The 13,508-nt window shown below is 37.8% G+C and overlaps 2 protein-coding genes and 1 long non-coding RNA gene across 13 annotated transcripts in view; all 3 read left to right on the forward strand.

Annotated features, from left to right (window-relative positions):
• On the forward strand, positions 1,130-3,272 carry LOC104789579 (cytochrome P450 81D11-like). The gene is made up of 3 exons (XM_010515252.2): positions 1,130-1,642; positions 2,106-2,492; positions 2,582-3,272. Exons 1-3 carry the CDS (start codon positions 1,136-1,138, stop codon positions 3,194-3,196), a joined length of 1,509 nt encoding a protein of 502 aa, XP_010513554.1. The 5' UTR covers positions 1,130-1,135; the 3' UTR covers positions 3,197-3,272.
• LOC104789580 lies at positions 7,500-8,966 on the forward strand. Its single transcript, XM_019246026.1, has 2 exons — positions 7,500-8,195; positions 8,301-8,966. Exons 1-2 carry the CDS (start codon positions 7,500-7,502, stop codon positions 8,964-8,966), a joined length of 1,362 nt encoding a protein of 453 aa, XP_019101571.1.
• The window catches only part of LOC104787577, a 14,973-nt gene continuing 10,714 nt past the window's right edge, over positions 9,250-13,508 (forward strand). For 9 of the 11 annotated variants that reach the window (XR_002038196.1, XR_002038194.1, XR_002038190.1 and 6 more), the window contains exons 1-4: positions 9,250-9,521; positions 9,739-9,774; positions 9,857-10,080; positions 10,302-10,512. This is a non-coding gene — a long non-coding RNA (uncharacterized LOC104787577). The remainder of the gene's footprint in view (positions 9,522-9,738; positions 9,775-9,856; positions 10,081-10,301; positions 10,513-13,508) is intronic. The other 2 variants (XR_002038193.1, XR_002038195.1) reach the window with 2 other exon arrangements.

Consider the following 13,508-nt stretch of genomic DNA (forward strand, 5'->3'; position numbering starts at 1 on the left):
TTTTTTTTTTTTTTTTTTTTTTTGTGAATAATTTTATTAAAAACTCAAAAGAGCTAGTTATTTGGTCATTTTTTACATGCTTTTACATTAGCTTGTCGAGAGATTAATTAGAGATAAAAAGAACGAGTTGAAATTTAATCAATTATGTGCTAATATTTTTGGAATTTTTTTTAATAGAAAATTAGATTTAAAAATAAAGTGTCAAGTGAACTAAAAATTGATTTATTTAGAATTAAGATAGCATGATCTTTAAACTGTAAGTTTTGAAAAAATACCTTAATTAAAAACTATGTCAATCTCGATTTTTTTGGAATTAAGATAAACATAATTATTTAAAACTTATGGTTTTTAAAAAAAAACTAAGTGGAACTAAATGAAGATATGTGTCATCACCAAGAGAAAATGCCAAATATTTTTAAAAATTTATTTTAAAAATTTATAATATAAGAACATATTAAAATATTTAGTGACTTTTTTTAAAAAAAGCTTTAAATTTTTTTTTTTAATAAAGAAAGAGTTTAAAATCCTTTATCGACTTTTTTTTTTGACATCAACTTATTCGACTTACATCATCAATTCCATGTATATATGCCATCTATGTTAGACTAAATTCATATACAAACAAAAAAAAAGAGTTTACTTGACACTTCATTCGAGTTACAACATCAATTCTATATACTGTGTGCCATCTATATGTTCGTTGCTCCATTTAAGATATATAGTTTCTACGTTATTTCACACTTTATAATTAATAGTTGGAATACTGAGATTATTCGCTAATGTCATTAAGGAAACGTTAAAGAAGATATCTTAAATGTAACTCAAATAAGTTAATGTGATGTAGATGGGCATGCATGTGATTGATATTGTAACCCAATTAATAAATGAAAATAAGTCAATAAATAGTTGTAAGTTGGGTCATCTGTTAATAAAAATAAATATTTTTTTCATAGACGACTAATAACAATAATTTGATAATTTAACCAAAAAAGATAACGTATGAGTTTAGTCTTTCAATATAAAATATTATACGTAAGTAGTGTTATTTTCGTTTAAAATAATAATGTTATGAGCTGAGTCTTTAAATTCTGATGTATGTTCAATTCATAATCAAAGCAAGACTCTCTAATCAACAATGGTGGAAGAAGAAGCTCAAACCCTAGTTTTCACAGTACTGATCCTAATCCTCACTCTCACATTCCTCATCAAGAAACTCAAACCAAAACAAAACCTTCCTCCATCTCCACCGTTCTCACTTCCAATCATCGGTCACCTCCGCCTCCTCAAACCACCACTCCACCGTGTTTTCCTCTCCGTATCTCAATCACTAAACGATTCTCCGATCTTCTCCCTCCGTCTTGGAAACAAACTCGTTTTCGTCGTCTCTTCACACTCGATCGCCGAAGAATGCTTTACGAAAAACGACATCGTTCTCGCGAACCGCCCGAACTCGATTGCTTCGAAACACATCTCGTACGGCAGCTCAACCATGGTCTCAGCTCCGTATAGTGAGCATTGGAGAAATCTCCGCCGTATTGGTGCCGTCGAGATTTTTTCGAATCACAGGCTTAACAGCTTTTCCTCTATCCGCCGTGAGGAGATCCGGCGACTTATAGTTCGTATGTCACGAAACTCTAATCTCGTAAGTGACTGTGACTTCATACTCGGATTGCTACGTTAGGATTATTTTATGCTACTGGCAAAGTTTACTTGTAGTAACAGTCTATTCCCGGTAAAAAATTACTAACAGTCTTTTTGAAATTAATTGAGACCTTTATTACTAATTTAGTATATATGTTATTGCAAAATCTACTTTTAGTAACAATATATTTATTCTAATTTGTTTGGGGCCTTTGCTTCATATATCTCTCACGTTTGAGGCGAGAATCACCTCTCCCAAGGGAACTGATAGTTAACTTAAATGAATCAATGACAAAATTCAGAAATTTTACCTATAATAATGCCAAAAATTATTTTAACATCATAACATGCATTAATTTTCTATAATAATAGTAATCTCTGGTTACGTCTTTGTTTAAAGGTTGACTTTTATGATTTTTGTTATCGATTGAACATAAGGTATTATATTGTAATAAATTTTGCAGGAATTTGCAAAGGTTGAGATGATATCAATGTTATCTGACTTAACATTCAACAACATTACTAGAATGGTGGCTGGAAAATGTTACTACGGAGACGGTTTAGAGGATGATCCAGAGGCTAAACGCGTGCGGCAGCTTATCTCAGAGGCTGTGAGTTCTTTTGGTGCTGGAAACGTTGCTGATTATTTACCGGTCTTGAGATATATCACAAATTTTGAGACACGGATCAAGAAGATTGCTAGCAGGCTTGATGAGTTCTTCCAAGGATGGGTCGATGAGAAACGAGTGGAAAAGGAGAAGAAGGAGAACACAATGATCAATCACTTGCTTTCGCTGCAAGAAACTCAACCTGAGTACTACACGGACCGCAACATTAAAGGAACTATAATCGTACGTAAACAAATAAGGGCATTTTTTTTTTTAATTCATTAGTCGTTTAGTCAATATTTAAGTTTCTTGTGTATACGTGCAAGGTGCAGTCTCTTATAGTGGCGGGGACGGATACATCAGCGGTAACATTGGAATGGGCATTGTCAAGCCTACTGAACCATCCGGATGTACTAAACAAGGCGAGAGATGAAATCGACAGTAAAGTTGGTTTTGACAGGCTTGTGGAAGAATCAGACATCTCAAATCTTCCTTATCTTCAGATGATTGTCTCTGAAACGTTACGTATGTACCCCGCGGCGCCATTGTTGATCCCTCATGTCGCATCAGTAAACTGTAAAGTAGGGGAATACGACATGCCGAGTGGTACGATGTTATTGGTGAACGTGTGGGCTATACACAGAGATCCTAAGCTGTGGAATGATCCCACGAGTTTCAAGCCAGAGAGGTTCGAGAAAGAAGGAGAGAGTCATAAACTAATGGCATTCGGGTTAGGAAGGAGGGCGTGTCCGGGGTATGTATTAGCTCAACGGCTAGTAAGTTTAACTCTTGGGTGTCTGATTCAATGTTTTGAATGGGAGAAGATTGGAAAAGAAAAGGTGGATATGACTGAAGGTGGAGGACTCACAATGCCTAAAGCTAGGCCCTTGGTCGCCATGTGCAGAGCACGTGCCTTAGTTGGTAAAATCTTTCATGAGTCTTCATGAGTCTCCTTGATTGTAGAGACTTTTGTAAATGCTAAGCTTATACATGTACTTTATGTAGGCAGCAGTCATGTGTGTATGTGTTGGAGTGGGTTGAATTGTTGCAGAAAATCCTATTCATTTCTTTATATTTAAACCTTGATTACTACATATCATTTCATTACAATAAATTAATTTTAAAATTCCACCAAAAAAAAATTAACTAATTTTAAAAAATCTTTAGATCAAAGATTTAGATCAAAGTCTATAAATTTAAAATACAGCCAAATATATGTATGTACTAGGTCTGAACCTGCGGTACACCGCGGGTCGAATCATATTTATATTTTATCAACAATATATTAATTAAGTTTAAATCTCTATGTATATATTAGTAAAATGTATGTAAATGTATTAATATATATTGTTTTAATTTTTTTCTTATGCTAAATAGTATTGTTGTTTTGCTGTACTGCGGGTTTAAATCTTTGTTTGAGTGTGTTTTGTATTATTTTAGTTGAACAGTGTAATTGGTTGTTTGTTAAATATAAAACCTAGGTACCTAATCTTTATTTTATATTATAAATTTGCTCTTAATTTTTTTTGCACAATTTAATTAAGAAGTTTATGTAAATGATGCACTATTATCGAATGAAGTGGATGCACTATTATCGAATGAAGTGGTGCATTCTGCAGAGGAGGGAAACATTGTGGTGGCTGGCTCTGATCAAGATTCAGCTGGGATGCTTAGCGAGGCTGCAGAGGGCTCCTCTGAGGATAAGTCACACGGTGAGGAAGTTGGGGACATGGTTCAACCTCCTCGGCCCAAGCTGGCTAAGGGTAAGGGTGTTCTACCGGGGGTTAGCCTTAAGAAGAGGAATATGCATTCCTTAACTTCACCACGTAAGAAGGTGGCCACCAAGGGTGTTGGACTGCAGGGGCGAGCCGGTTCTCACCAGGGAGGAAAGCCTCCAGGCTCTTCAGCTAATTGATGGGTGTAGTGCGTAAGGGTTGGCAAGGGGGTGAGGTTGCTATCTTCCTGACTCGGTCCTGGTTTTTCTTTTGGGATCAGGCTTCGGTTTGGTCTTCTTTGTTTTTCCCGCTTTTTTCAAGTTTTTGGTATGGAATAAGTTGTCAACAGTTGATCCGTATGATCGATGTTGTTTTTTCGATTTCCTTCCCGTGTTTGGGGTTAGAATGTCCCTGTTTTGTTTTTGCTCAATGGATCCTCTTTGTATCAGAATTAATAAAACTTTGTCACCCTTCCTTTTCACTGTACGGTGTTGGCTCTTGTTTGTTTTACTTATTTGGTCTCTCGGATTTGAATCAGTACTGGCCATTTGTACGCAGGTTGCAAATTTATTCTTCCCTCTCCATGATGCTGCTTGCAAATTTATGCTTGCTATTTCACGGTTTATTGTCCTTTTTTATTGTTTGGTTTTTCGTTGGTGTGGGACTATGGTTGTTCCCTTCTTTTGGGCTAGGAGTTTTTATGGGCCTTCTTTCTGGTCTTGGCTTTGCGGTGGTCTCTCATATTCGATTCTTCACTTATGCTGTGTTTGGGTTAATTATCAGCTCTTTGGAATTGGGTCTCTCATATTTTATGCTGTGTATTGGATTTGTTTTTGGGATAATTTTCCGTTTAACTTCTCAAGGGTTCGAGGAGGTTGGCGTAGGTGGTTACTCATCACCGGATAATCATATATATTTTTTAAATGAATATTGTTAGTTGGAATTGCCAAGGTTTGGGCAACAAGGCTACAATTGGAAATCTCAGAGATTTGTGGACAAAGCACCGGCCAGATTTTTTATTTCTCATGGAAACAAAACAGTCTTCAGTTCATTTGGAAAAATTTATTGGTCACTTTGGCTATAAGAATTTAAAAACTATTGACCCGATTGGTTGTAGTGGTGGGTTGGCTCTTTTTTATAACAAAGATGATTTCCAGGTCACAGTGTTATTTGAGTCTAATAGATTAATTGACGTTGAAGCGGTTTTTAAAGGACGCATAATCCACTTAACATTTGTTTATGGGGACCCTGTCCCTAAAAACCGCGATTTGGTTTGGGAACGTTTAGTAAGGATTGGTTCCACTCGGTCCTCTCCCTGGTTTATTGTTGGTGATTTCAATGAATTGACGGGGAACCATGAAAAACGAGGAGGAAAGCTTCGCCATTCAGCTACGTTCCTTTCTTTCAATGGAATGATACGGGATTGTGGTTTTTTGGAGTTTCCTTATCTAGGGGATTTGTTGTCCTGGAGGGGTTGGCGCGATAAAAAACCAATACGATGTCGGTTGGATAGGGCTTTAGGGAATGAGGATTGGCATGAACTTTTTCCTGACACGGTTACAGAATATTTGCCTATGATCGCATCTGATCACAAGCCCCTTGTGGTTAACATTGGAGCGAAAAGGCCGCGGGGGCGAAGGAATTTCATGTTTGACCGTCGCTGGGTTGGTAAGGAGGGTTTGATGGAGGCGATTTCTTCGGGTTGGGACGGGGACCGAGCAGAGGGTTCTTTTAACTTTGTGGGAAAAATTGTGAATTGTCGAAAGGCGATTTTTCGATGGCGCAAGACACAAGTCCCTTTTGGTAGGGATACAATTGAGGATTTTAAACGGCAGTTGGATATGGCTCAGGCGGATGATTCCACTCCTCCGTCTGTCATCACGGATTTACATAGTCGCTTACGCGAGGCTTATAGAGATGAAGAGGTTTACTGGTATCAAAAGAGCCGGAGTAAGTGGATGCGGGTGGGAGATAAAAATTCAAAGTATTTTCACGCCCAAACGAAGCAGAGGCGGGCCTGTAACCGGATCCCAGGTCTTTTTGACAAAAATAATGTTTGGTCTACGGAAGATGCGGATATTTGCAACACTGCGGTTTCATACTTTGAGGATTTGTTTACATCCATCAACCCGGTAAACTTTGAGGAAGCATTACGGGAGGTAAAAACGGTTATTACGGATGATGATAATGGGATGTTAACGGGCCCGGTCACAGAGGCTGAGGTTAAGGCAGCTTTATTTATGATGTATCCGGATAAAGCCCCTGGCCCTGACGGGATGACAGCTCTGTTCTTCCAAAAAGCATGGAGGGTCGTCAAAACGGATCTTGTGTCTTTGGTAACTAGGTTTTTTGAGGAGGGTACTTTTGATAAGAGTTTAAACAGAACACATATTTGCCTAATTCCTAAGGTCGCAAAGCCAACCCGGATGGCAGATTTACGTCCTATTAGTTTATGTAATGTGGGATATAAGATTATTTCAAAAATATTGTGCCAGCGTTTGAAGAGGGTTTTACCGGGTCTTATCTCTGAGACTCAATCAGCCTTTGTTCCCGGATGGCTGATTTCAGATAATATACTGATTGCTCAGGAGATGTTTCACGGGTTACGTACAAACCCGTCTTGTAAAGGGAAATTTATGGCGATTAAAACCGATATGAGTAAGGCATATGATAGGGTTGAGTGGGCTTTTGTTGAGGAGATCCTTTGGAAAATGGGGTTTGCGGAAACATGAATTTCTTGGATTATGTTCTGTGTCACTTCGGTTGAGTACAGAGTTCTTTTGAATGGCCAACCAAATGGATTGATAGTCCCGGAGAGGGGTTTACGCCAGGGAGATCCTTTATCTCCTTATTTATTTATTTTATGCACGGAAGTTTTAGTAGCTAATATCCGGAAAGCAGAGATGGATAAACTTATTAAAGGGATAAAAGTGACGAATAAATGCCCGCCGATAACGCACTTGTTGTTCGCAGATGATAGTCTATTTTTCTGCAAGGTTGATAAGGATCAATGTAAGGTTATTTTGGATATCTTAAAACAGTACGAATCGGTTTCGGGACAGCAAATAAATTTTGCAAAATCTTCATTACAGTTTGGTCACAAGGTTGATGAGGTTACAAAAGCAGAGATGCAGGGGGTCCTTGGGATTACAAATTTGGGTGGCATGGGCTCATATCTCGGTTTACCGGAGAGTTTGGGTGGGGCTAAAACGAAAGTTTTCGCCTTTGTCCAGGATAGGATGCAGAGTAGGACGAATGGTTGGACAGCAAAACTGCTTTCAAAAGGGGGAAGGGAGGTGATGATAAAATCGGTGGCGACTGCTGTTCCAACGTTTGTGATGTCTTGTTTTCGATTACCGAAGACAATTACATCCAAACTCACGAGTGCAGTGGCTAACTTTTGGTGGAGTTCTAATGGTCAGATGGGAGGCATGCATTGGCTTGCTTGGGACAAATTATGTGTTAGTAAGCAGTTGGGAGGGCTAGGATTGAGAAACATAGACGATTTTAACTCGGCTCTGTTGGCAAAACAATTATGGTTCCGGACTCACTCTTTGCTAGGGTTTTTAAAAGTAGGTACTATAGGAATACTCACCCCCTGGATCCAATTCGGTCCTATTCTCCATCGTATGGGTGGAGGAGTATTTGTTCCGCTCGCTCTCTAGTATACAAAGGACTTATTAAAAGGGTTGGCACCGGGGAATCCATCTCAGTATGGAATGATCCCTGGATACCAGCTCAATGCCCGAGACCAGCTTTACGCACGGGCCCGCATATGGACCCCAATCTAACCGTGACTCAATTAATTGATCATCGAACAAATACTTGGCGTTTGGACTTGCTCAATGAGCTTTTCGATCTGACGGATGTTGAATTGATAAGGGCGATACCTTTACGTAGCAATCAAAATGCTGACCAGTTCGGTTGGCATTTTACAAAAACGGGAAAGTATACGGTGAAGTCTGGTTATCACTTGGCCCGTCAGGAAGTTCCTCGGACTTTTCAGGCTTCTGGATGTGGTCCAGAGATTACTTCCCTACTGGCTAGTGTTTGGAGGGTTCCATGTTCACCAAAAATTCAACATTTTATGTGGCAGGTCTTATCAGGGTGTATCCCGGTTGCGGCGAATTTGGCACGGCGGGGCATTGCGTGCGATCCGGGATGTGTTCGGTGTGGTGCTGAGGAGGAAACAATAAATCATGCCATTTTTGTTTGTCCTCCAGCTCGCCAGGTTTGGGCTCTAGCACATGTACCGGTGGGGCCGAACTCTTTCCCCACAGAGTCCGTGTTTGCAAATGTTGATCATTTTTTGGGTCAAAATAATCCAACATCTCAGGTTTCAACGTTTCCCTGGCTTATGTGGTATATTTGGAAAGCTCGGAATGCACGGGTCTATGAAAATATTGACGAGCGGCCCGAGGAAATTGTTTTGGTCGCGGAAGGTGAGGCTATGACATGGCAACATGCGCAGGTTGAGGGTGATATTATGGATTTGACCTCAGCCGTAAACGCACCAGAGCCCGGTCAGAGGAGGCCCGCCGTAAATCTTCCAACATCTTTTACAGGGTATCGCTGTTTAGTAGATGGATCTTGGAAACCGAGTGACCCGCTTGCTGGTGCAGGATGGGTTTGTTCATCGGTCCAGGACCCAACGCTGATAAAAGGAGCTACTAATTTTCGACGAAGTCTCTCTCCCTTGCATGCTGAAGTAGAAGCTTTCATTTGGGCAATGCGGTGTATGATCGGACATGACTTCAGAGATGTGGCGTTCTACACAGACTGTTCAGACTTGGTGAAGATGGTGTCTTCTCCTTCGGACTGGCCAGCTTTCTCGGCGTACCTAGACGACATCAAGGTAGACAGGACAGAATTCTCGACTTTCTCCCTATCTTTTATTTCTAGAAACGCAAATGTAAGTGCGGACTCTCTGGCACGCCAAGCGCGTACCTCTCCGCATCATGTTTTGTATGTAAACAATTTTCCACCAAATTGGCTCGTTTGAGCTAATCTTTTGTTGACAAAAAAAAAAATTTATGTAAATGATATTTTAGTTTCTAAGTGTATGTATTTATATAATTACTATTTAGTATTTTTCATAAATTTATGTATAAGATTAAGTTTGAGACAAAATATTTCATTTATAATGGGCTATATTTTGATTCCAAAAAATATTGGGTTTGGGCCCGATAAGGCCTTCTGTTTATTTTTTATTTTTCTGTTTACTAAAACAGTGAAAGAATAAAATTTGTTTTATTTCGGAAATGTAAAAATAGAAAGAACAAACAACAACATCCTCTTTTTTTCGATTGTCTTAACTCATCTCTCTCTATCTTCTTCCTCTGTCGATTCATCTTCAGTTGATACTAAAATTTCTCTTAATCTCAATTTCCGTCATGTAACTCTCCATGGATCTGTTATAGCAACCTGATGAAAAAGCGAAAAAACGAAAAAGAAAAGATGCTTTCGGGATACTTATGATGGAGATGCACATGCAAAGATTGGGTTCAGCCGGAGAATTTTTGATTTTGTTAATTCCTTCTACAAATCGATCATGTGGGTAAGCTGATTTTAAAATCTTTCTTAATTATGTTTAATTACACGATGTGCAGCATCTAACAGCTGTACAATTCGACCCCAATCTATTTTTGTTCATACTCTCCAATTCTAGTTGGTTAATTTAGAGGCTTTGTTATATTATAGATGATAAATTTGATTCTAATTTCCACTGTTATTAACAAATTGCTGATATTTTGTTGTTTATTTCATGGATTTAGAGAAAACCGCTTTGTGATATCACAATCATACGAACGGTACCTTTTCTCGTATTCAAGATAATCTGTAGCAATATACAAAGTTAATTGCAAGGACTTAATATCTTTGTTTCGAATCCAGGGAGGTTATTGACTGTAACATAGATTAATAACAAAAAGATAAGTACATTGGACATTGGTTAATTTATAATAGCTATAAGTTATTACTTATGTGAATTGAAATGCTGACTACGGTTGTTGTATGTTTGTAGGTTAGCTGCTAAACATCAAGTAATTACACTTTACAAAAGGATGAGAAGATTCATCATGAATGACAGAACTCATATCTAAAGTTAGTTTTAAAAGGTATGTTTTCTGGAACCCCAACTGATTCAATCTAATGTCGTCTGGTTGTCTATGTAATATGTAATTACTATTTATTGTGTGTGTTTATAATGATAGATAACTATGAATAAGTTAATTATATTAAAATTTTATTCAAGATGGATAAGTAAAAACAAAAACATTGACATCCTGAAACAATTAGAAGCAGCATACTAACAAAGGTATCTTTGTTTCGAATCCAGGGGGTTACTGATTGCAAAAGAGATAAATAACAATCAGATAAGTACTTTGGAAATTGGTTAATTTACAATAGCTATAAGTTATTGCTTATGTGAATTGAAATGCTGACTACAGTTGTTGTATTCTAGTAGGTTAGCTGCTAAATATCAAGTAATTACAATTTACAAAAGGGTGAGAAGATTCATAATGATTGATAGAACTCATATATAAAAGGTATGTTTTCTGGAACCCCAACTTATTCAATCTAATGTGGTTTGGTTGTCCATCTAATGTGTAACTACTATCTATGATGTGTGTTTATAATGATAGAGAACTTTGAATAAGTAAAAACAAAAACATTGACATCGTAAAACATTTAGAAGCAGCATACCTTCTTCCTTTCAAACTTGATTAATTCCTCGTTCCATGAAAAATATTGAGAAATTTCCTTGAAAGTAAGATGTCTAGCCTCCAGAGCCGTCCCTAAGTTAATAAAGGCCACAATCAAATTAAAATAAAAGGGCTGTTTTGCTATTAGTCAGAATCGAACTCATGAACTCATTCCCACTAACAAAAACAAATGCCACTAGACTAAACACATTTTTTGGAAAATAAGGCCGAAAGTTATATATAAAATACACAGCAGAAAATAAGGCCACAAGCTCATGCTTCATGGGCTTGGCCTTTGGGCCGGCTCTGCTAGCCTCTAAACAATTAACATTCAAATCAAACCAAGCCCTAAAAACTGTATCTTGATTGATTTTCATTTTTTCCTCTTCGAATTTAGCAGAGATCACTAATAAATAAAGAAGTAAAAAAGTTTAAATTGTTTTTTTCCATAGTGTTTTTTATGAATCAACGGCGGGTCTATATATCTATTTATACTATTATAGTTATTACGGTTCCAGTATCAAGATGTAGAAATCTCTTTAAAACTGTTTGCGGATATATAGAGATTGAAACATAAATCAAATATTAACACTTACCTACAAATTCTTTTTTAGAGATTTTCTAAACACGTAATTGAAAACCATTTAAAGTAGGTAAATATTTTCTAAGATTCAGAAATATTCTCACAAGCAATCCTTAAATCTAAAGATTCTGAAAAATTTCCTTGAACACAACATTCATTGTTTGCGATTTGGGCTCCCCTTCTTTATCTACGATAAGCACTTCAAGCCCTTCTTTGACGTGACCCTTGACAACGCCACATATAGCTGTCCATGAGAAAACACAGGTCGAGGAAGAAACAATCCAACTTCTTCTAGTGATTGTCCTTGACTCTTGTTTATAGTCATTGCAAAAGCCACCGCTAATGGAAATTGTCTTCTCCTCATCCTAAAAGGCAACTTAGTGTCTGATGGTTTTATTAAGACCTTTGGAATCAAAAATTTGTCTCCAACTCTATCCCTAGTAATTACGCAAGCTTCTAAAACATTATTCCCCATTTGAGTAATCTCCAATCTAGTACCATTGCATAAACCACCTTTAGGATCTATATTCCTCAACAATATAACAGGAGCACCTATTTTAAGACGTAGACTATGGTTTGGCAATCCTGATAATCTGATACTATTCAAAAAATCAGAACTGAAAAAGGGTTGTTTAAAGATTCGCTATCCTGAGGGTCAATACTATCAGCACTTAAGTACACCATTTCGTCTCCTGTATTGACAGACATATAATACATATTAAACATATATAAGTATGTCAAACAAAGTGAAATTCAAAACTGTTAAATATTTACTAACCTTCGAGCTTTTCAAGCAATCGTTCATTAATAGTATGAACATCGCTGTTTGTTGGACATAAGATTGCTTTTGTTTGAAAAAAACTTTGCATCTTTTTGCTCATGTAACTTGGACAAATCTCCATAAACGGCTCTGCTTATAGCGTCGATAGGATCATCAACATTTTTTATTAGAAATTCATCTAGAATATCAATTAGAGCATCCCCATCATTTGGCTCTGCAATTTTCCCATCACCAACAGATAATATCCATTCTGAAAACTCCTTTATACTTTCTGCTTCACTCTCCAACACTCCATTAGACATAAGACGCATGTTCTTTGTCAAGGTTAGAACTTTACAATGTTCCCAAAGATATGATGAATTTAGAGATGCTAGAACAATTTGAGCCCTACCAGCACCGTTGATAACAGGAAGAACTTGTCTGAAATCACCTCCAAAGACAACAACTTTTCCACCAAACGGCTTATTATCACTGTTTCTCATAATATCTGACAAACTTCTATCCAAATTCTCAAAACAATATATGCTCATCATTGGTGCTTCATCCCATATAATAAGAGATGTTTCTTTCAACATATTGGCAAGATCTGAATTAGGATTGATATTACACATTGAAAAATCATCAGGGTTAATAGGGATACATAACCTTGAATGTGCAGTCCTCCCACCTTCCAACAACAAAGACGCAATACCACTTGATGCAACATTAATTGCTATCAATCCCCTATATCTAATAGCAGCAGACAGAGTTTTCCACATAAAAGTCTTTCCAGTTCCTCCAAAGCCATATACAAAAAACACTCCTCCATCATCTTTCAAAACAGCCCCCATTATCTCATCATATATTGCTCGTTGTTCTGAAGTCATCTTATTTATCCACTCATCATGTTTTTCTTTCAAATAATCCCGATTGTAGTTCTTCTCTTCTGTAATGAGACGGTTGGAATGATCAACATTGTTGTTAGTTGGCTTAAGCATCTCGTCGAATGCTTTTTGAGTTCCACCATTGCTTAACATCACTTCTTCAATCTCGTGGAGAGTATAATTCTTCTTCTCATCATCTGTTAAATTTAAATCTGCACATGATAATAAATGATGCACTATTATCGAATGAAGTGGATGCACTATTATCGAATGAAGTGGTGCATTCTGCAGAGGAGGGAAACATTGTGGTGGCTGGCTCTGATCAAGATTCAGCTGGGATGCTTAGCGAGGCTGCAGAGGGCTCCTCTGAGGATAAGTCACACGGTGAGGAAGTTGGGGACATGGTTCAACCTCCTCGGCCCAAGCTGGCTAAGGGTAAGGGTGTTCTACCGGGGGTTAGCCTTAAGAAGAGGAATATGCATTCCTTAACTTCACCACGTAAGAAGGTGGCCACCAAGGGTGTTGGACTGCAGGGGCGAGCCGGTTCTCACCAGGGAGGAAAGCCTCCAGGCTCTTCAGCTAATTGATGGGTGTAGTGCGTAAGGGTTGGCAA

Source organism: Camelina sativa, chromosome 5 (genome assembly GCF_000633955.1).
Source record: "Camelina sativa cultivar DH55 chromosome 5, Cs, whole genome shotgun sequence".
NCBI lineage: Eukaryota > Viridiplantae > Streptophyta > Magnoliopsida > Brassicales > Brassicaceae > Camelina > Camelina sativa.

Excerpts from the sequence above, each read along its gene's own strand:
- LOC104789579 (XM_010515252.2), top strand. The coding sequence starts at position 1,136 with ATGGTGGAAGAAGAAGCTCAAACCCTAGTTTTCACAGTACTGATCCTA. Across the intron at positions 1,643-2,105 it reads TGTCACGAAACTCTAATCTC|GAATTTGCAAAGGTTGAGAT; the intron begins GTAAGTGACTGT and ends TAAATTTTGCAG. Across the intron at positions 2,493-2,581 it reads ACATTAAAGGAACTATAATC|TCTCTTATAGTGGCGGGGAC; the intron begins GTACGTAAACAA and ends TGCAAGGTGCAG.
- LOC104789580 (XM_019246026.1), top strand. The coding sequence starts at position 7,500 with ATGGTTCCGGACTCACTCTTTGCTAGGGTTTTTAAAAGTAGGTACTAT. Across the intron at positions 8,196-8,300 it reads TTTGTCCTCCAGCTCGCCAG|GTTTCAACGTTTCCCTGGCT; the intron begins GTTTGGGCTCTA and ends CCAACATCTCAG.